Raw genomic sequence first — 23,554 nt, 5'->3', positions numbered from 1 at the left:
AGAGTTTAGATTTGACCGTCCAAATAACAAGTCAATCCTAATGAATGAACCATGAGGAACAAAGATGAAACCACAACTATTTCTCCACATTGGTAAAGCTTAAAACAAAAATATTCAAAGGTAAAATAGGTCTGGAATTCTTCCCTGATCTGAACCTCTCCAGTTCCAGAAACAAGCAATAAGCTGATCTTGGTAAATATTCAAATGATAAAATAATGAATTAAAATAAAGCATTTTTTTAAAACAATTCCATAGAACTGACATTGGGACTCAGCAGCTTTAGCAGCTCACATTTGGCTCTGATCTTTTTATAGTCCTGGTAAATTGCTTTATGTATCAGATCCACATGGACTTAGTATCTGTCAACAACACAGTGATCGGCCAAGGATTTATGCTTATAGTTGATTTTTTCCCAGCAAAATGGCAAGTGAAAGGGCAAGTCTTTATAAGGCATTTTAATTTTGTGAAGATGCAATTTTTGCCATATATACTGAACTCTACTATTATTCTGTACAAGGAAATGCAATCATTAAAATATTTTTATGCTTACCATTGGAAATGCTGCAGTCATAGGAGCTGTATTCGGCAAAGCATTGGCAACCCCATGCTGTACAATGTCCACTGTTACTACAGGAGTTAGGACAACGGAGAGCTGTAACAATCTCTTTAACACGTGGACCATTTGTTCCGTGGGACCATTTAACCCTATTTTCCAAAAGTTTTCTTTCACATTCATTGTCAAGGAAAGCCCGCATCCCTTCCTCCCAAGCAAGATCATCTTTAAGCTGCATGTCTGAAATACACAGATTCACAGCCTCAATAAGTCTTCTTCCCAGAAGGTCTTGACATGCTACACCAATAGTGGAGTTTCCTAGGGCTTGTTGGCATATCTCTAGGGCTTTGGCTGATGTCAGTCCACTTGGAGTTGGCCATTTTGGCTGCACGTTAGGTCGATTGCTGGACAAATGGTCTTCTGGGAAAAAGTAAGTAAGGCTTTCCAGATCGCTTTGGCTTAGGCTCTGGAATGTGAATGTTGGTAGATACTCGTAGAAAGCCTGCCTTTTCATTCTATCTAGCATAACTCCTGGTTCAGTAAAATCAATTATGTGTGGCCATCTGGAATATCCCACTGACCGACTAGTAAGTGACTTGACTTTTGTGGTAAATTCTTTGGGGCCATGTGACTGAATATATTTCAGCAAGGCCGTATGTCCAGCTGACCTTTGAGAAGACTGGATTATGTCACGCTTTCTGAACGAAAGTTCAGGATTGTTTATATATTCTGCAGTAACATCCAAGAAAGGAATTAATGAAGTATAATCCACATTTTCATAGGCATAGCAACGAGATGATGGATGAGAATGGCCATATCCAGAGGCCAACTTGTTCACTGAATGAAGGGACAATGTATATTCTTTCTGACACTTGCAGTAATTTCTTCTTTTCTCTCTCACAGAGGGGCTTGGTATCTTGTCAAACAAACTTTCCCCTGAATGTATTCTAAAGCAAACAGACCATGCAAGTCAGATAATAACAAAGATTTTCAAACTACTATTCTATCTAAATACAAGTGATTTTTTTAAAAAGAAATTATGTTCTAGACATATAACAACATAATTAGTCTTTGTTACTTTAGATTAAACTGTAAATTTCTGTGAGGAGAAAGCAACTAAACAAGTTTCATGTCTACATGAATTAACAACGTTATTCATTATCATATTGTCATCGTCATCAAATACTTAAGAAACATAATATTATTTATAATGCGGATAGCAAATGAAATGAAAACAAAGTACACTGTAAATATTAAAAATATTTAGTAATTAATAATACAACAAAAGAACCATGGAGTAATAGCAGTATAGAGCACAGAAAAATCACAATTTCTTTAAAAAACACGGGATTTTGTTTAAGCAAACCATTTTAAAGTAAAATAAATAGGGCAGCACAGTGGTGCAGCTCATAAAGCTGTTGCATCACAACACCAGATATCGGGGTTCGATCCTGGCCACAGGCGCTGTCTTTGTGGTTTACATGTTCTCCCTGTGACTGTGTGGCCTTCCGCCAAGTGCTACGGTTTCCTCCCATACTCTAAAGATATACATCCCAAAGATGTGTAGGGGTATGTAGGTTAATTGGCTTCTGTAAAATTGCCTCTAATGAGAAAATGGAAAAACAGAAAGGGTGTAACGGGTGATCGATGGTCGGCCTACACTCGGCTGGCAGAAATGCCAGTTTCCAAGCGTATCCCGAAACTAAACTAAATACCTGGAGCAGGTGGAACTCTGACCTGAAAAGCTGAAGTACTTCTAGCAGTGAAAAAGTGAAGACATGCTTCACCTGCAAATTCGTCCAAGTTGTACGATCCATTACTCTGGACAGTTGAAATTTAATTTATTCACCATGTATCTTTTTTTACATTAAAAATTAAAACCAGAAATTGCACTTTTTTTGTTCTAATGCATACCTCCATTCCTCGATAAAATCATTGGGGTATTTATTCCAATGTGCAGCTGCCATGGGATTCCCATCTGCACTATGGAAGTCATTATTACTATTTCGATCAAATATCCCGCAGAGACCTCTAGTGTTGTTAAAATCGATGCTGGGTGCCCGCACTGTTATGCTCATTCCCCAATCGTTCACATCTGCACGGACAAATGCTCCCGATGGAAACATGATCTGTGGAAACATATACCAGCAAAAGCCAAATTCCACAATGATAAAGTAATCCACTTCTTTCAACACATAGGGTTATTATTTTAGAAACATAGAAACATAGAAAATAGGTCATTCGGCCCTTCGAGCCTTCATGGCTGATCATCCAAAATCAGTACCCCGTTCCTGCTTTCTCCCCATATCCCTTGATTCCGTTAGCCCTAAGAGCTATATCTAACTCTCTCTTGAAAACATCCAGTGTATTGGTCTCCACTGCCTCCTGTTGCAGAAAATTCCACAGATTCACAACTCTGGGTGAAAAATGTTTTCCTCATCTCAGTCCTAAATGTTCTACCCTTTATTCTTACACTGTGACCCCTGGTTCTGGACTATCCCAACATCGGGAACATTTTTCCTGCATCTAGCCTGTCCAATCCCTTAAGAATTTTATATGTTTCCATAAAATCCCATCTCATCCTTCTAACTTCCAGTGAATATAAGCCCAGTCGATTCATTCTTTCATCATATGTTAGTCCCACCATCCCGGGAATTAACCTGGTGAACCTAAACTGCACTCCCCCAATAGCAAGAATGTCCTTCCTCAAATTAGGAGATCAAACTGCACTCAATGTTTTAAGTTACTATTCAAAATATGAATAAAATCTGAAAGTTAGGAATATATCACAATGAAGTGAGTGTTCTTCATGAGTACTTTATAAATGTACAAACTAAAATAGAGTGCAATGTGCACACCAGTGTATTTCTACAAATGGGGATAAAAAAAACAAGGATTCTAAATTTAATTCTTTATATTACTTTTATTGCGTCATCTTCATCTCTGATAATGTCAAATCTCCAGCATTAGATTATTTTGGGAATTTCTGTGCATCGATAAAGATCAGCAGAGATGGTAATTTCTGTAATGCACTTGTCAGTCAGCAGTTTACATCCCAAGAATACTTCCTTCACCATGGGATTGATAACATTTCAAAACAAAAGTGTAGGGCAGGATGAGTCAGTGATAAATGATCCCAATCTATATCTCCAGACACTTAACAACTAAACCCAATGGCTTAAGATTAATGTCTGATGGCCACTGAATACAAATGGGAGGATATCTTTTCAATCAATCTGTGAGAACATTATCCACTTGATAATGCGAGTTATCTGTTAAAAACGGAAGATAATCTTTTGGGCAATCACAAAAAGCTGGAGTAACTCAGTGGGTCAGAAGAAGGGTCTCGACCCAAAACGTCACCCATTCCTTCTCTCCTGAGATGCTGCCTGACCTGCTGAGTTACTCCAGCATTTTGTGAAATAAATACCTTCAGTGGGTCAGACGGCATCTCTGGAGAAAAGGAATAGGATGTTTTGTGTTGAGACTCCTCTTCAGAAGAAGAGTCTCGACCCGGAACATCACCTATTGCTTTTCTCCAGAGATGCTGTCGGACCCGCTGAGTAACTCCAGCTTTTTGTGTCTATCTTCAGTTTAAACCAGCATCTGCAGTTCCTTCCTACACTTTTGGATAATTAGGTGTGTATGGAAATAGAAGCACTGATCAAATGTTATGACTTAAACTGTCATCTAGCTCACTTCTAATTAATAAAAATAGCTATCAGGATGAACAGTCGACAATCATTTCAGAAAGTACCTACAGTGATTTTCTTCCCCTGGTGTGCATCCATTATTTTGACGTGATGAGGTTCGGATCCACTGCTTTTGACTGAAAGATGAGGCCGAGTCTCCTGAAACTGCCCATTGCACATATCAAATGCAATGATATCATCGCCTTCCCTGGCAACGACTCCACAGTTACAGGACACAGCATAATACCGACTGCCGCAGTCCCACTGCCGGACGTGAACCTCAAATTCTCGCAAAAGGCTTTTATACATCACAAAAGTGCCAGTTTTCTGGTTGTCATAAACTCTGGAATAAAATAACATCAATATGTTAGCTGACTGGAAGATGCTTAGAATGAATATCATTTAACAAACAGAAAACACTATGAGATAGAACACCCTCTAATATCACGCTTTTAGGGTGTGTCAGCAATCCGTAGATTATCAAAAGGAGTACAAAATCAAAATACTTCGGAGCTCAAAATTTTGAAATGGGAAGAAAGGTTGTTAAAACCAGAAATAAAACATTGCAAACATATGTATAATGCATGCAACGGACAGTAAAATAAAGTGTGAAAAGAACGCGAAATTCCAGAGCAATGGCTGAAATAGAACCACAACAGGCATAAATTGAAATGTTTTAAAGGTTAAAGATGCTTGTTCACCAAACCCTTTGTAGAAATTAAAGCCTTATCAATAACTTTTTAAAACTATTATGGTTTTAGATTAATGGATCAATCCTTATATCTGGAAACATATAAGTGGATAGCAGGTCTCACATTGCCTTTGATAATGCCTCCTTCGTTCCCAGAGAGAGTCTACTTGCAAACTGGAGGATCAACACCTCATATTCTGCTTGGGAAGCTTACAACCCAATGGTATGTACATTGAATTTTCAAATTTTAAGTGGCTAACCAACAAGAGCCTCCTTCCCCCTTCACTTTCTCCACCAAAAACCTTCACTTACCTTTCCTCCCCCAACCGCTACAACCCCCTTGCCCTGAAACCTGGCTGACCTCACACTGGTTCCTTCCCTCCCCATCCCCCTCAACATGTACCAACTTTTCTATCCCTGAGCTTACCAATTCACAACTCTTTATCCTTTTGGCTGACTCCTTTTTCCAACAATCTGTCCATCAAATAACCCCCTCGCCTGTGGTCACCTATTACTGGCCATGCTCTGCCCTGACCCTCTCTCCTTCTTTCTCACCCCCCAACAATCAGTGTGAAGAAGGGTGCTGACCTGAAATGTCATCTCCAAGGACGCTGCCTGACCCTCTGAGTTATTCCAGCATTTTGTGTCAATCTTTTATAGAGGTCTATTAGATATCTGGTTGCCACCATGCCTTTGTTCTTTCTGATTAAATACAGTTGTTGCAGCCAATTTTTATCAGGTTCACAAGGATAACGTATGTTTTACCATTTAATTGGATAAACAGCATTTTTTTAAAAACCATCTCGTAAGTACTAAATTTAGATTTGTGTCATTAATAGTGACCAAATAAAATGTGTTGGCACTAAATCTAAGCCAGCATTATTTTGAGAAGTTATTTTCCTTCATTATACACCAAGATTGCCATTGCACCACACTGATCATCTCGGGTTTAAAACTTCACAGCACATGCATATGCTCCATTTCATGCTGATAGCACCCCAGAACAATAGACAATAGGTGCAGGAGGAGGCCATTCGGCCCTTTGAGTCAGCACCGCAGAACAGAGAATTACATGTGTGCTAACATAGATTCTCACCCAAAATTTTATTCTCTGGTTACATTTTAATATGAAAAATTTATCCCAGTGGAAATTTTACATTTTATGCCCTATTTTAAACATATTTATATTTCATAATCTCCACATGAAAGAAAACTTCAATAGAACAAAATTTTCTCAGTTGTCATTATCCGTACTCCTACACCTACCCTAGATCCATAGCCAGACAAATTCATCTAGGCCAGGGTCTGTGGACAGATTGGACACCATTCCAGTTCACACTGACAACATTTCAGCTCTTCCCCTTATTTAGTACCTTTTTCTCATCTCGTGCTTCTCTCTTTCTTGTCATTGCAAAATGTAACTTCATTAAATTTCACTTTGGATAGCATTTCAGAGCCTCTCTCTGTTTCTTAGTGTACACTCCAGTTTGCATCCTTCTGTCTGATATTCTCTACATCCTTCTTTCCAAGTTACACCAGCATATCTATCCCCAATGACGACAAGTGTAACCCTTACCATGCAGATCAGTGCTGAGATAACTTTGATTCCTGCCTGATTACTTTTGCTTTAAAAGGTAAAGGACAAAGTCTTTGCCTATTTTTGTATCCTTTTCCCTCATCAGAATTTAGTCCCTAGTTCCATTGATCTCTCTTCCTTTTCCGAAGACGAAATACCTTAAGTTTAGGATGATACTCGAACCTCCTCTGGGTCCAGCATGCAAAGAGTTGCCACACTCTGCAGCCCTTTTGGGATAGTCATAGAGTGATATCGTGTGGAAACAGGTCCTTCGGCCCAACTTGCCCACACTGGCCAACATGTAACATGTACATGAGTCCGGCCTGCCTGCATTTGGCCCATATCCCACCAAACTTGTCCTATCCATTACCTGTCTTTAGACGTTAAGAGATACAGCGCAGAAACAGGCCCTTCAGCGTGACGACAAGCGATCCCCACACTTTCAACAAATTAGGGACAATGTTACAATTTTACTGAAGCCAATTAACCTACTTCCAAATGCTTGCTCTGATCCTTTCCTTCATTAGCTCATTTCCTTCTGGCCCACTACTCAACTGCATGAACCACATATATACAAATGCCTGGGCAGGCTGTCTCTACGTGTACGAGATTGTTAGTATAAGGTTTTGCAACTAGGCTTCTGGCAGTGGGACTTGGGCTGTCAGCCCTAAAAGTCCTGACAACTTAGTGCTGGCAGAGGCTTTTGAACAATTTTCAATTGAGTCTGCTGATTAGACAGATTTATAAACAATTCAAATAGGCTTAATAATGAAGAACAATAAAAAATACATTTACTTAAAAAAAACATCTTGACATGGAAATTAATTTAATCCATAACGATATAAAATAGGAAAAAAAACATTCAGATTCGGTGTAAATCTGAGGAATCACGTGCCAAGTGCATTCAGTCCTACAGTTCAGTGCATCAGGGCTCTATCCTTGGATTTAATGGTGAAGCCAGCGATGGTGGAGGAGATCAGATGAACCAGTGTCTGATGTCTAACACTTTTCTGACAACTGTTTTTCTATGCATAGGTGAAGATGTTGGAGACCAGCTGGCAATGAGGAGGGAGTAGCAAGGAAGATGTGGTACTGCTCCCCAGAAATTAGTGTAATCCATCCAATCTCACTTTCTTCCTGTGTCATTCATATAACTCCATCTAAAATCCGAATACATAATCTGGTATAGAAATCTTAAAATGCCTCCTTATACATATGAGCAAATGTATAAAAAATGCCTCTTTATACTTATGCCTCCTTATGCATATGTGCACCAACACTCACGTACAATTGCCATCATAAAATATCACCTATGACTTTCGTTGATATCATCTAATTATTACCAAGGGAAATGTTACCTAATGGTATTGCACTTTGAACTAGATTATTTATCATTTTGGGTGATTATTCTGTTTCATTATGTAAGAATTTAACAAACACACACTAATGAAGTAATATAAGCAGCTTAAAAGAAGTTGAAAGTTTAGGTGAGAGAAATATGATGACAGAATGAGCCTAGCTTCAAAGATTTTGAGCTCTATGCATGAAGCCAAGTCAGCCTAAACTGATCTGTCACATAAATGCACAATGCATCATGTTAAGGTTTTAATTTAGCCAAATGCTCATGGAACAGTGTATGCAAGAACAACTAATAAGTGTATATCTGTATGGGTATAAGTGTATGGGTGTCAGAGGTTATGGTGAGAAGGCAGGAGAATGGGGTTAGGAGGGAGGGATAGATCAGCCATGATTGAATAGCAGTGTAGAATTGATAGGTCGAATGGCCTAATTCTGATCCTATCACATGATCTTATGATCCCTCATTATCTATGGGTTGTTTATCTTGCAGAAGCTTCAAAAAGAAACTTGACATGCGGCTCATGACGGAACAAAATGCTTCTTCACCCCATGAAACACACTTTATGAATCCTGTGCAGTGTATGAAAGTTCATTCTGACCAACTATCCCATAAATCACATGCCCGTTCCCAGGCTTTGTTGTTGTAAAATGTCAAACGTCACTCCGTGAAAGCAGCTTTGAACATCTGCTGAGCTTCCAGAGCAGCTGTGCCAAATAATATTATCTTAATGCAAATTTAAACATCCAAGTCATTTTTGGAACAACGCAAACCAATTACCTCACAATGGCACAGAGACAATAAAAACAGGTTTTTAGTATAATAATATATTCCTTTATTTGTCCCACACCGGGGAAATTTAGTGAAAGGGGAAACAAAGATATGGCATGATATTTTGGGTTTAAGGGCCAATTTAATGTTCAGATTTTTTTCAGTTTCTTTTACTTTCCTTTTACTATCACACCTTGATTTAAAAACATCTGCAAACAGGTTCCGGTTTTAGAGGAGAGATAGAAGAATGCAGACAATTGATGATGACACTTGTGGATAGTTAATTCAGGCATAAAATCTAGGCATCAAATGTACCTTCACATCTGCCAAGGACAAAGAGTTAAGGAATGCAACCGATAAATCTAAAACTTAACTCCATATACACAAGCATTCTTTGGTTTACAAGTATACAGAGAGGACCAAGATAAATCCACAGCAGTTGAATGCAAACCTTAAATTTAATAATACTAACTATCTTTAAAGCACACAAAGTTGCAACTCAGCGTGTCGAGGCCATACTAAAGATATCCATGGCAACATGGGATAATCTTTCTTAGAAACCCTCAAGCAAGAATACAAGCGATAGGAGGTCATTATTCAGCTGCTTTACTCAGCACACTATATAGGGGTGCAGACAAGGGCACAAAGTGTTGGAGTAACTCAGCGGGCCAGGCAGCATCCTCAGAGAACCTTTCCATGTTCTCCAGGGATGTTGGCTGACCCGCTGAATTACTCTGGCATTTTGTGCCCTTTTGTGTATTAGCCAGTATCTGCAGTTCTTTGTTTCTCGGGGTGCATATGTAAGATACTGTATCTGAACTGACTCAATGGAACCTGAAACTCAGAATCAGAATTCTACACATTCACGGAGTTTAATGCAGTGGCCAAGAGTTAACCTCTCCCTCTTATTATTCAATAGCAGAGCAACATATGATCTAATTCATATTAACTCGATCCAAGTGGGGTAAAGATCATTTGGTGAACTTTTTCTGCTTTGCACAGTCTTATGCATCTCTATCCACTGACAGGAAATTCTATGAAAAATTAATCCTATCATAAAAATTAAAGCCGTTCGTGCAAATTAATGACCACGCTGGACAACTAAAAAACAGCAAAAAGCCAGTTCAGTAACAGAAAATTCAGAATAAAAGACAAAGTGCTAGAGAAACCCAGCAAGCCACTAGAATAGTTGTCTTGGTATTATGTAGGTTTATATCCTTTGGACTCCCTTTTTGAAAAGCACATTTTGGAAACAAGCTATTCAAGTTTTTAAAGGAGATATGCCGGCCAATATCACTGGGTATATGTGGTCATAGTTTTTCTTAGCCTACATAAATAAGATAAAGCACCAAATAGGTTGTCAACTGTAAAATGAAAACAATTCCCCACATACTCAGCACATATGAAGTCTACTGCTGTATCACAGAGAGCTGGTGATAACAGACAACACTTTTGCATTCCTGTCACAAATTGTGTTTGAAATGTAGTTCTCCCTTTCACACTACAAGGTGCCACAGTGACTAGAAGCAGCAGTGTCAGGTCTATAATTGGGAAAGTCATTATAACCTTCAGCCCTTTGTTTTCAAAGAACACATTAGTTCTCGCCATAGCTTTGATACGAAACGATACTATAAAACGTTATTCAACCCCAGAGGAAAATTGGTCTGCCAACAATCACAACACACAAGGTACACAAAAACTTGAAATTAAAAGTGCAAAAAAATAGAAAATGACAAGCGACTGTTGGGTGGCTGCCGTTTGCACAGCGCCTAAACCGGAACGAACAATAAACAAACAAACAAACACAGGCTTATGCCCTGTGCAGATGATTCTAACCCCCCCTCCCCATGCCGGGTCCCCCATTGTCTTCCCCACAACCCCCCTCATGTTCCACCGCCACCGAGGTTCCCGCCACCACCGAGGTTCCCTCCCGCCGCCGCCTAGGCCCCATCACTGCCGAGGCTCCCATTGCCATCAAGGCTCAAGCTGCCGCCAAGTCTCCCGCTGCCACCGCCGAGGCTCCCATCGCCGCCACCACTGAGACTCCTTCGATCCAGGCAGGCTTTGCCGCCTGGCTTCTCTGCAGTCTCCTGGGAGGCCTGTGGGGCGAATCAGGCCTACTGAGGCGCGTTCCGGTCGCCGGTCGTCGCTCCTGCATCCCAGGGTACTTAAGGAGGTGGATCTAGAAATCGTGGACACATTGGTGATCATTTTCCAATGTTCTATAGATTCAGGATCAATTCCTGTGGATTGGAGGGTAGCTAATGTTATCCCACTTTTTAGGAAAAGGAGGGAGAGAGAAAACAGTGAATTATCGACCAGATAGCCTGATATCGGTGGTGGGGAAAATGCTGGAGTCAATTATTAAAGATGAAATAACGGCACATTTGGATAGCAGCAACAGGATCGGTCCGAATCAGCATGGATTTACGAAGGGGAAATCATGCTTGACCAATCTTCTGGATTTTTTTGAGGATGTAACTAGGAAAATGGTCAAGGGAGAGACAGTGGATGCTTTCAGAAAGCTGATAAGGTCCCACATAGGAGATTCGTGAGCAAAATTAGAGTATGTGGTTTTGTGGGTAGGGTACTGACATGGATAGAAATTGGTTGGCAGACAGGAAGCAAAGGGTAGGGATAAATGGGTCCCTTTCAGAATGGCAGGCAGTGACTAGTGGGGTACCGCAAGACTCGGTGCTGGGACCGCAGCTATTGACAATTTACATTAATGATTTAGATGAAGGAATTAAAAGTAACATTAGCAAATTTGCAGATGACACAAAGCTGGGTGGCAGTATGAACTGTGAGGAGGATGCTCTGAGGATGGGGGGTGACTTGGACAAGTTGTGTGAGTGGGTGGATGCTTGGCAGATGCAATTTAATGTGGATAAATGTGAGGTTATGCACTTTGGTGGCAAGAACAGAAAGGCAGATTATTATCTGAATGGTGTCGTTAGGAAAAGGGGTAAGTACAACGAGATCTGGGTGTCCTTGTACATCAGTCGCTGAAAGTAAGCATGCAGGTACAGCAGGCAGTGAAGAAAGCTAATGGCATGTTGGCATTCATAACAAGAGGAGTTGAGTATAGGAGCAAATAGGTCCTTCTGCAGTTGTTCAGGGCCTTGGTGAGACCACACCTGGAGTAACGTGTGCAGTTTTGGTCTCCAAATTTGAAGAAGGATATTCTTGCCATTGAGGGAGTGCACCGTAGGTTCACGAGGTTAATTCCCGGGATGACTGGCCTGTCATATTTTGAAAGAATGGAACGAATGGGGTTGTATACACTGAAATTTAGACGGATGAGAGGGGATCTTATTGAAACATGTAAGATTATTAAGGGATTGGACATGCTAGAGGCAGGAAACATCTTCCTGATGTTGGGGGAGTACAGAACCAGGGGCCACAGTTTAAGAATAAGTGGTGGACCATTTAGAACGGAGATGAGGAAAAACATTTTCACCCAGAGAGTTGTGAATCTGTGGATTTTGCCTCAGAAGGCAGTAGATGGAGGTCTTAAAGATAGCGGAGTCAAGGGATATGGGGAGAAGGCAGGAACGGGATACTGATTGTGGATGATCAGCCATGATCACAGTGAATGGTGGTACTGGCTCAAAGGGCCGAATGGCCTACACCTGCACCTAATGTATATTGTCTATTGTTGTCTGTGCCGCGGTTGTTCGGCAGGTGGATCGGGCCCGCGTGGCTTCCCGGGACACTCCCGCCACGCGCACGGCATCCTGGGGCACTACCGCCACGCGCACAGCTCCCTGGGACCGACACTCCCACTGAGTTTGTATGATTCCTTGCTTCACCTGGATTTCAGTTCCTCCCAGACTACCAAGTTGAAAATCACCTCTCCTATCAAAACGCTGAACGTCTGTCCATTGCATACAAGAGAAATAGTAAAGATGATGGTGATAGGTGTTGTAAACTTTAACTGCTCTCTGAACATAGGATTTTGTTATTTTCCAGTCTACTCAAAGCCTAGCAATAGTCTGGAGGCCTGATAGCCAGACTTACTTGTTCAACATTCAATACTGGATGAGCTGCAATGTTATCCAGTAAAATGACTGATTAAATCACCATTTATAAAAACACCAGTCTTGTTTCCAAATACACGGTCCAATCTGGCTCCTCCTTGGGTTGGCCTATCCACTCACTGTTTTAGGAAATTATCTTGGATTCACCAAACATCTAAGCCTTTTGCACTAAGGAAGCCCCTGTTAATATTGGGGAAGTTAAATTCACCCATTATGGCAAGATGTTGTGTTTACATCTTTCCATAATGTGTCTACATATCTGTTCCTCTACCTTCCAATGGCTATTGGTAGGCCTGTATACAGTATAATCCCAATGGAGTAATTGAACCTTTCTTATTTTTGGGTTATAGCCATATCTTGTATTAATCATGTATTGACTTTCTGCTGTCTAGTTAGCATGCAACGGAAGCTTTGCACTGTGCCTCAGTACATGTGACAATAAACTAAACTATTGCCTAAGTGGATCAACCCTCCAGCATGTCCTTTATGAGTGCTGCTGTGACATTCTCCCTGATTGTCAATTGGTACGAGATTAAATCAGATCGGTCTGTTCTAAATGGAGTTTAGTGGAATGAATGACAATGCCTCTGAAACACCTGATATTATGAGAGAGCCAGAAAGCATAGTTTGTGTCCTCTGGCTGGAGAATCCAAAGTAAACAAAGTAGTTTCAATGAAAGGGATGGTTGATTTAGGTCTTAGATGAGAAGAGATTGAGAATCTGCTACCTCACAGGCCACTACCTAGTTAGTCATTGAGCATATTTAAGACTGAAATTAATAGACTTTTTGAGAATCAAGAACATAGTCAAGTCAAGTCAAGTCAATTTATTTGTATAGCACATTTAAAAACAACCCACGTTGACCAAAGTGCTGCACATCTGACTAGGAAAAAAAAAGAAACATACAGTGGCAGATTCAATATGGAATGAAGATAAAGAATCAACTCATCTCACAGCATGGTAGTGCATGCCCAAAGAATTGCCTCGCTTATTCATGCTTATATATTTTTTCTTGACATCAAATCTCCTTCTCTCCATCCCCAACCACTCCCCCACTGTGAGGACTGAATAAAGAAAAGAAATCAGACCGTCGGTGACATTATTGGACATGTGGACTACTTCTTGCCAACAACATAAGTGATTATTCATCTGCTGTGAATCTTTTTTTCTGCTCTTCAGACCAATATTGGATGCTCAGGGAAAAGTATAAATAAAATGCGTCAATCGTTCTCATATTCATGCTCTGGTTTTAATCTAACATTCACATAGACTATTCATACCTTGCATTTATATAGCCCCTTTAATTTAGAAAATGACCCATTGCATGTCACAGGAGGATTGCCAAACAAAATCTGACTCACAAAAGGAGATAATGACAGGCATTCAAGAGTTTAGTCAACAAGGTACAGAGCATCTTAAATGAGGAGGGAGGGGATAAGAGAAGTTCAGGGTGAGAATTTTTAGGATAAATGTCAAAGCAATTGATGGCACAACTGTAATAAAAATCAAAAGCGCACAAATACCAAGAACTGGAGGAATATGAATACCAGAAGATTGCGAGATGTAGGTGAGGCAACAGAGAGGATATGGATACTTCAGAAGAATGCGAGATGGAGGTGAGGCAACAGAGTGGATATCATGTGGGGAATTGAACGTTACAATGAGTTCCATTGTGGGGCATAACCTTGACTTCAATCCAATCTATAAAATTCTGCCAATGGAAAAAAAAATCAATAATTTTAAGGATTAATATTTTAACAATTTCAGAATACCAGAAAAGATCTAGATCTACTTAATAGAACTCTGATTAAATCACTGGGACACATTTATATACAAACATTTTTGTACCATTTATCTAACTTTCATTGATAGACAATCTGAACAAGCGGTGCCTGCTACAGAAACCTAGTATTAATTCCCAGCCATAGTTGCCCCAGACATCGCTGAGCACAGAATTCATCACAACGTTGAAAACATTGATTGCGCTATAAACTGACCTTCCATCAAATGTGATGATATGTGGATCAGTGAAGGAATAGCAGTGACCTGTCAGGATATCTTGCACAGTTACCTACGTGAAGAAAAACAGAAAAGAGAAAATTGGAGGAATAATACAATTGGAAGGAACTAATAATATTTACCACGTACCTAATATTACCAATGATCCATGCAAATTGTATGCTAACTACGTAACAGTACAATAACAAAGGGATATGCAAATACGCTCGATCTAGATCAGGTTTTTTTTGCCAATAACACAATGTCATTTTCCTTGGTTAGGTGCAGATAATATCAAAACATAGAGACAAGAACTGCAGATGTTGATTTACGAAAAAAGGCACAAACTGCTGGAGTAACTCAGCAGGTCAGGCAGCATCTCTGGAGAATATGGATAGGTGATGTTTTGGGTGACCTGAAATGTCACCTAACTGTGTGCTCCAGAAATGCTGCCTGACCCACTGAGATACTCCAGCACTTTGTATCTTTTAGTATCAAAAGAAATCCTGTTTTTGAGACGTCTGCAGTGATTTAAGTGCAAAGATACTGCCTTTGTCTCACAGAGATAAATTATTCATTGCTGCTCCATCAGGCGATGTTCAGATTTTGTTCCTCTGTGGCTTCTTGTACATACCATTTAAGACATCATGATGCAAATCTTTGTGGTCAAAATTACTAAAGGCGAGAGTTCAAAGCGTGGCTGTTTAAAATGTAACACGGAACAGCAGCAGCTTGTTACATTCAACAAAATATATTTCACTTTGTTGCACTTTAAATATTTAGAACATTTGTTTTAAACAGGAGCAACGTGCACTAAAAATCAACTGCTGTCTTTTTAGAATTAGGAGTTTAAACTGCACCAACTAACTTGACAACCATTAATTTCAATGGCAGATTAGTCAAATTAACAATCTGCTTCAGTAGCCAATTTTTGTTTGAAAGATGATATATAATTAAGTAAGCTTTATTTTGTTGAGATCAAAAACTCGTTTTGTAAATTTTTGATCATAGTTGTTAGGCATCACATGATATTTAGTCATTAAAAATCACAAATGTTGGAATCTTGAGCAAAGTAAAACACAAGGTTGGAGGAACTTAACGGGTCAGACTTAAGTAACTTGGAGTGCAATTGAGCATTTCTGAAAAGAAAACCCAGAATAGATTTTGCGCAGATTAAACTCCATTTTCATATCAAGTCATAATATTGAACTCACATCATTACTAAAAAGAGAAAAAGACAAACGGAAAGATACCTTGGTCACTAGCGTGCCTCTGGATCAAAGGAGTATGGCTCATATTTTCCCTTTACAATTTTAGCTGATTGCCTAGGCAGGAAAACTACTGTGGATTTTTACCCATTCCCAGACTGACCTTTCTGTCCTGACCTTCTTCCCAGGCCAGAGTAAGGCGATGTGCAAACTGGAGGAATAGCAACTACGCTTGAATTCTCCAATTTTAGGTAACTAACTCAGAAACAGCCCCCTTCTCCCTCTCCTTTCTTCCCCAAGACACTTCAACTTTTCTTCCCCCACCCAAACTCCCTTCCCATGACCTGTGTCTAACAATTTCTTTCAAATCGGCCGAGGACTGTGGAGCGAGGAAGTAGAACCGCAAGACACCCAAATCAATACATTCTTTGAACCTGTTTTTCCATATTCTTTGAGACGAGGAGGAACTGGTATTTCCCAAAACTACACTCTGCCCACAGTTTGGTTGTGGCACTGACTACTGTTGCTTTAGCCTTAGCCACTGCTTCCTGAAATTACCAGATTAATAATTGAGGGACTAACATCAAGATAACTGTTCAAAACCCACAATGGTTAGATGTGGAATTTTGGTTCAGTGGATAATCTGAAATGTTAAAAGAAAACTAGCTTTTAGTAATGATAACCACAACAATGTTGGATTTTCGGAAAATTCCATCTGGTTAACTGACATTCCTATTCAGGATAAATCTAGATCTACTACCCTTACCTATTCTGCTTTATGTGACAATCCAGAATTACTCTGAAATACCTTTTAAAAAGCTACAGCCAGCCACTCGATTTAATAAATGCTCACCTCGCATCCCAACATAAGTAAAAATAATAGAGAAAGGAAATTTGAAGGCAAGATAAAACTGGAACCATTTCAAGGTTAAGGAGTTAAAACAATTAAGTGACTATCACCATGTGCCAGTAATGTGAAACATCTCAAAATGAAATATAAAGGCAGATGTTCAAACATGATTATGGGTAGAAGTCATCCATTAAATGCTGGCATTCCAGTGATGAATTAAAAAAATGAAAACCAGAAAATTACAAAAGAGCACAGTTAAAGTGTATTGGAGCGGAGGTGGAGTGAATTAGACTATTAGACTAGGCAGTTCAGATGGAGAAAAAACAGCCTTGCCTTTGTGTGTAACTATTTTTGATTCAATCTGATGGGAAAACCAAAGGGCCCACGTTATTTAAACAAATTGTTTGAATAGTCAGGGACAAAGTTTCTCCGTTCAGTTGCTATGAATGAAAATGAACATAAACATAATTGTTTCTTTGGTGATGCATGATTAAGAATTTTATAGGGTTGATATCGAATGACAATCAACATGATTTTTGTGATTAAAATGAAAACAATCTGCTGAAGCTATTAAAATGATTTATTAGGAACTCACCTTCATGCTATTTGGGATATAACCGTGCCACAAGAAATTGTTTGATTTAATAGGCTCAATCCTAATATTGCTGACTCGATTTCCATCTCGGGTGAAGTCTGTCACAGCTATAACAGACAAAGTACTTCTAGCACAGCTCCCAGCCACACAAGGCATCAACACTAAATCCACCTGGCATGCCGACAGTGCTACATTTTGGGGTGCAGAACTGTGACTGTCTGAAAGTACAACAGCAAATGAAATCATAAAAATACATTAAAGGTGTCCTCTGTTTTCACAGATTCTGAGAATTAGCACTTAACATGATATGGAGAAAACTAATTCTGAAATGTCATCAATTATCATTCCTAATTCAAGGCACAAATGTGAAATTCCAATTCAGTGCAGGAACAGAAATAAATATCAGATCTAATTTTTTTTTCTTTGCATATACAAGTGACATGAATAACAATAAATGTTAATGTTTAGCCCTGATAAGGGAGAGATTATGAGAGCAGAAAATGTCATTGCAATCTTATAATTTTACCTCTCATTTACATAACTTCATTCAAGTTGGAGGGGAGGAAGTACGTGTCTGCATTTCATTTTTTTAAAATCATTGAAGATAAATTTGTTTCTGGATTAATGGAAAAGTGCTGAACAAAAGCCGCTAGATCTTAGAGAAGAGTGCACTAAATCATAAGAGGAATAGATTGAGTAGACAAGCAAAACCTCTTGCCCTGATTAGGGATCAAGAACCAGAGGACATAGATTTAAGGTGAGTCCTGGAATCTGGATTACATACAGGCAGATCAGAGTAGAATTTGGCATAATTGTTTGGCACAGACATTGTGGGCCAAAGGTCCTGGGTCTCTGCTGTACTGTTCAATGTTCTATGATGGGCTGGGCAATGTCCTCCAATTTATGCAGCAGCCTCTAATCCAGAGTGTTCAAATTTCTGATCCAGGCCATGCCAGCACACATCACAATTCCAATAGTCCTGTTCCTCCTTCTCCCCCCATGTTCCTATATCCCTACAATTTAGTCTCTCTCACATATGCTCATCAACTTTTCTTTTGGTCTTTATTGACATTGACCTACACCAAGAATAATTCACAGTAACCATTCAAGACACCAGCATTTTTTTGAAACTGGAGCACTTGGAGGAAGCCCACATTGCCAAAGATTCTATGATCCTATCGAAGAAGGTAATTCCATGGATAAATAAGGAGACTCCATTAACTTATCACCACAAAAAAAAATATGCTTATAGGGTACGAAGTAACATGTGGATACTAGGAGCCACAGATGCTGGTTTATAAAAAAAACACACAAAATGCTTGAATAACTCAGTGTCGGGCAGCATCAATGGAGACCATGGATAGGTACTGTTTCGGGTCAGGACTCTTCTTCAGAATGAATGTGGAAGCACCATGCATCACCAATCGAAGCAAAGATGAAAGTTGGGCCAGATATTTATGCAGAGATTCTGGTATTGTGTTGACTACCTTGAAGCACTGTGATAGGTAGCTACAAATAGATTCAGGGTAATAAGTGAGTCAAAAATTGAGATAATCATAAAGCAAAAAGTTTATAATAAAGCACTTAAAAAAAAAATCTATCTACAATTCTCTGCCACAAGTAGTTGTTGAAGCAGAGTTTATTAGTGGATGATGAAGAAAAACAGCATAGATCTGATGGTTTAAACAAACTTTTAGAGCCATGGAATCATAGTCTTGCAGCGTGTAAACATGCCCTTGGGTCTAACTTGCCCACATGTCCCATCTGTACTAGACTCACCTGCCTGCATTTGGCCTAGATCCCTCTAAACCGGTCGTATCCACATACCTGTCTAAATGTTTCTTAAACATTGCAATACTACCTGCCTTAACTACCTCCTCTGGCAGCTTGTTCCATGCACCCACATTGTGTAAAAATGTTTCCTTTCAAGTTCCTATTACATCTTTCCTCCCTCATCTTTCAGATGCATATTATTTTGGTGATATTCTCTTCTCACCATTATCATCGGGATAAAGGAACAAAGCCTGATTATCATTACCTCCAGTTTCAAGAACAGCTTCCCCCATCAAACATTAGCTTCTTGACCCACCCTGAGCAACTCTCGCCACAAACCTACCTCAACTGCACTGAACCACAAAGGACTTTCTACTATAATGGCTGTTCGACAAAACTTTGGTTTGTGCACCCTCATGGTCTAGTTTACATATAATAAATCATAATGTATTGCATATTTATTGTTGTTGCTGTTGCATCGAATATGCCTGTAATGTGGCAGCTAGTAAGAATTACATTTTTCCAGTCTATACCTAGAGCAAATGACAAATAGACGCTCCTGACTCTTGGACTTGATGGGCTGAGTAGCCTCATTCTGTAATATTTATGTGGAAGGTAGATAATGTACAAGTTCTGGCCAGGATAAAATTTGAACCAGGTTGAAATGTCTTCCTTTTAAATAATTTTTTGCTATTTAGGCTGGATTGCTTGTGTTTGGTATTTGGCTTTTAAAACACATTAAAACACATTTTATTCACATTAATTCAATAATTTTCAAACTTTTTATCTTCTTATGATACAAATTACATACTATTGTATTGGAAAAAAACACACATTGACCTGGACAATCCAATCCAAATATCCGTCCTCAAATTGCTCAGTGATTTATAACAAAGTCTTTACGTTTACATAACACTTTGACTTCTTAGTTTTGACTAATATAAACATGTTTTTTCAAGAAGATTTTATTCAAGAGAAATATCTCAGGTCTCCGTTACTGATTTTCCTAGATTGTTTCACACATGCACTATAGTAGAGGGAGAAAGTTATGTCTAAAGTTATTTTATCAGTTTAAAAGAATATGGAATGAATGGGCTGATTCTGTAAAGTATCAGCAGGGATATGTAAATGTATTACTTGCTCACTGTCTTGCTCAAATAATTTGACATGGTTATAAAAACAAAAATGTTGGAAATACTCAGCAGGTCAAACATCGCCTGTGGAGAGGAGAAAAATAATGAACATTTCAGATCAGTGATCTTTCCTCAGACCTCAAATAGAAAGGTCATCAACCTGAACAGTAAGTCTGTTTCTCATACCAAAGGTTGCCTGATCTGCAGAGTATTTCCAACAATTGTTTTATTATTTCAGGTTTCCAAATCTGCAAGGTTTATTTTGTTTTTCGGTTGAGATTGTAACATAACATTTCTGGAAAGTCATGGTAAGTGGATTTTGCCATTTATTTCAGACCAATTTATATAAAATGTGTTCTAGGCACTAGCATGTTGTAATTTGCAGTCTAAAGCTGACAGCATTACAGTTATTTTCCCATCATCAGGGAGTTGTAAAATACATGCTGCTAAATATCACTATTTTCATATAGCCTTGGTAATATTATTCCTAAAGTAAGGACCGTTTATTCTGTTTAAATTGGTTTTCACATCTAAATCAATAAACTCAATGTAAATTTCTTCACAAGATCTTCAGAGTATGCAAGGATACCAAGGGCATTTTAAATGGTGACAGAGATTTTACAGCATTTGATACAATGCTTAATATGCATATTTTATGGATTATGAAAATTTTCTCAATATATTCTGATGGTATCTATTTCATATTCAGGTAACTTTTCAGTTGAAATAAAATAAATGGTCCATTTTGCGAAGGTCTCATCAAAGTGAATGAATAATTGATGTACAACATGCAATAAAGCATTTCTTAATTAAATTAATCAAAATATGATTAATTGCTTTCAACAGTGGCTTAATCACTATTTACATCAGTTTGGTGCCTTTATTCACAACCAGAATGCTTACCTGAATCATTGATAGTTAGCTGCAAGGTTAATTTACAGTTGTTTAGATTTTGACTATCTTCCAGGCAAGAGATCGGGACAGTACTTTGGATTGACAGAGAATGCTCCTTTCCATCTTCTGCAATGTGCAAAGATTCTAGCTCAAACTATGTCAAAGAAAATAAATAGCAAATTTTAACAACTTTTAAAACATATTATATGACACAGAAGTACAAAGGTCGCCCATCAAATGGCTTCCAAGGTAATTATTCATCAATTAATTACTTCAAGGGCTATGATAAAAAGATGTTTTCAGTTTTAATCAGACAACATTATTTATAAACAACATCTATATTAACAACAGTAATTATACTGTGCACATTTTGAAACACCATACAGTATTTCCTTGCAGTTCTCAAAAGAAATATGGAGTGGTTGACTTCCGTCTACAGCCATGGATATGTGGCTGATTACTGAAAAATTGAACAAATATCTAGCAGATTCCTTTTTGTCTGTTTGAACTCCACTATTTTCCAATCCTGCAGTGGCCTATTATGCTTGGATGCATCTCAGAATAAATTATTGTGTAAAGCATACTGTGACTTTTCTCGCACTACACTCAATTCAACCACTGTCAATGCTTACTAATGGACAGATGAACAACACTTCAATTCTAGCCTTTGCCATTGGTGGCTTTGACTTCAGCCGCTGGCTCTGAGCCCTGCAATTTCTTCCAATGCTCCTCTCCTGCTTTTTCCTCCTTGAGAAACTTCTTAAAAACTAATCTTTTATGATTCAACTTCTAGTTTTTTGCCTCATGTGTGTTGCAATAACGCTTACGTGAAGTTCCTTGGTACCTTTAGTTATTTTACGAACACTATTTTAGTGCTACAGTGATCCTTATTATTGACCTTGGCACTCTGGTAAAAAGCACAGATGTAAAAAAATAGAAACACTTTATCTAAATGGTTCGCCATCAATAATTGAGTGAGTTGAATCACATCATTGGTTGAGGACTTAAAAATCACAGGAGACTTCCTCTAAATGTATTTCAACTTGAAATTTGCTGTACATCATCGTAAACTAGGTGCAATAAAAGGTATGATTTTGAAGTTAACTGAAGAAAACATTTTTTATTCACCTTAATACCAGCAAAAAATGGCTCACTATTCTTGGGCAGGCTGCGTATACCTGGAGAGTCCTGTAAGAAGGTCGATACACTGCAGTAAACCTGGAAAACAAAGTATAAGTAATAGGAAACACAGATTTTAGTTTGCTTCCTGTGTAAACTTTTTTAAGTGATGCTATTTGAGACAATATCATCGCCCCATTTCCTACTCTGCAGAAGGCCACTCAGCCCATCTTGCCTGTGCTCATATCCCATGAAAAAGTGAAAGCATTGATCCCCACTGGGATTGCCAGAAGGAACAATTATCCCTAACTCAAACTGTTATCCAAAATGGTATTTATTCACATTCTCTGCAAAACACGTTGGGGCGGTACAGTGGCCACAAACACAACTAATACACATCTAAATTTTGGACATGGTTTCAAGTAATTTGGAAAATCTTACCGTGTCCCCCAGCTTTAAAGAAGTACCATCCATATCCACAAATGAGAACATCTGTTGGGTTGTGTCCCTCTTTACTTCTTGCTTCATGTGAAGTGGGGAAATCCGGGACCACACCACCACATATCCCATGCTGCCATTTATGGCAGGGCTCACATAAGTGCACTTTAGATGGATGCTGGTGCCTACTAACTCAGGGGTAATCAATGGTTTGTTAGGCAGAACGGGAAGCCTGGCTGAAGAAAAAAAGACACAAGCACTCTTACTTCAAATGTGGTTACAAATTTCACAAGTTATATGATGTATAAACTATGTATAAAGCTCAAACAAATTTAATGACTGCAGTTAAATGTGGATTTTTATCATTGATAGGTCTGAAATAAAAGGTGCACGCATATAAATACAATTATCACATAAATGGTCACATATCCCACCCGAACTTTGATATTCTTCCTTGCTGTAGCAAGGAAGGCCACTAACCCCAAAACGGATGTGGGATAATAATGTGTAATTGGTCATCATAGCGTCATAAGGTCATATTGCACGGAAACAGGCCCATCGTCCCAACTAGTCCATGCCAACCAAGATGCCTTGTCCAATCTACTCCCATTTGCCCACATTTGGCCCGTATTCTTCTAAACCTTTCTTATTTATGTACCTGTCCAAATGTCTCTTACCTGTTGTTATAGTACCTGCCTCACTATATGCTCTGGCAACTCCTTCTATATACCCATCACCCTCGGCTACAAAAAGGTTGCTCCTCAGTTTCCTATTAAATATTGCCCCTCTTCCATTAAACCTATGTCCTCTGGTTCTTGATTCCGCTAACCTGGATAAAAGACTTTTTCTTCTTCTTCTTCTTCTTA

General features: G+C 38.9%; 1 protein-coding gene across 1 annotated transcript in view; it reads right to left on the bottom strand.

The window, feature by feature from the left end:
* The window catches only part of LOC144595763 (von Willebrand factor D and EGF domain-containing protein), a 178,922-nt gene that overhangs the window by 115,331 nt on the left and 40,037 nt on the right, over positions 1-23,554 (bottom strand). The window contains exons 5-12 of the mRNA XM_078403383.1: positions 22,692-22,924; positions 22,260-22,349; positions 21,141-21,285; positions 17,332-17,549; positions 14,678-14,751; positions 4,315-4,588; positions 2,468-2,682; positions 551-1,500 (exon numbers count right to left, since the gene is read on the bottom strand). Coding sequence (XP_078259509.1) covers positions 551-1,500; positions 2,468-2,682; positions 4,315-4,588; positions 14,678-14,751; positions 17,332-17,549; positions 21,141-21,285; positions 22,260-22,349; positions 22,692-22,924 — 2,199 coding nt within the window. The remainder of the gene's footprint in view (positions 1-550; positions 1,501-2,467; positions 2,683-4,314; positions 4,589-14,677; positions 14,752-17,331; positions 17,550-21,140; positions 21,286-22,259; positions 22,350-22,691; positions 22,925-23,554) is intronic.

The sequence above is a fragment of the Rhinoraja longicauda genome, chromosome 8 (genome assembly GCF_053455715.1).
Source record: "Rhinoraja longicauda isolate Sanriku21f chromosome 8, sRhiLon1.1, whole genome shotgun sequence".
In the NCBI taxonomy this organism is placed as follows: Eukaryota; Metazoa; Chordata; class Chondrichthyes; order Rajiformes; family Arhynchobatidae; genus Rhinoraja; species Rhinoraja longicauda.
Note: the sequence above shows the minus strand (reverse complement) of the source record. Positions and strands in the feature narration are given on the sequence as shown.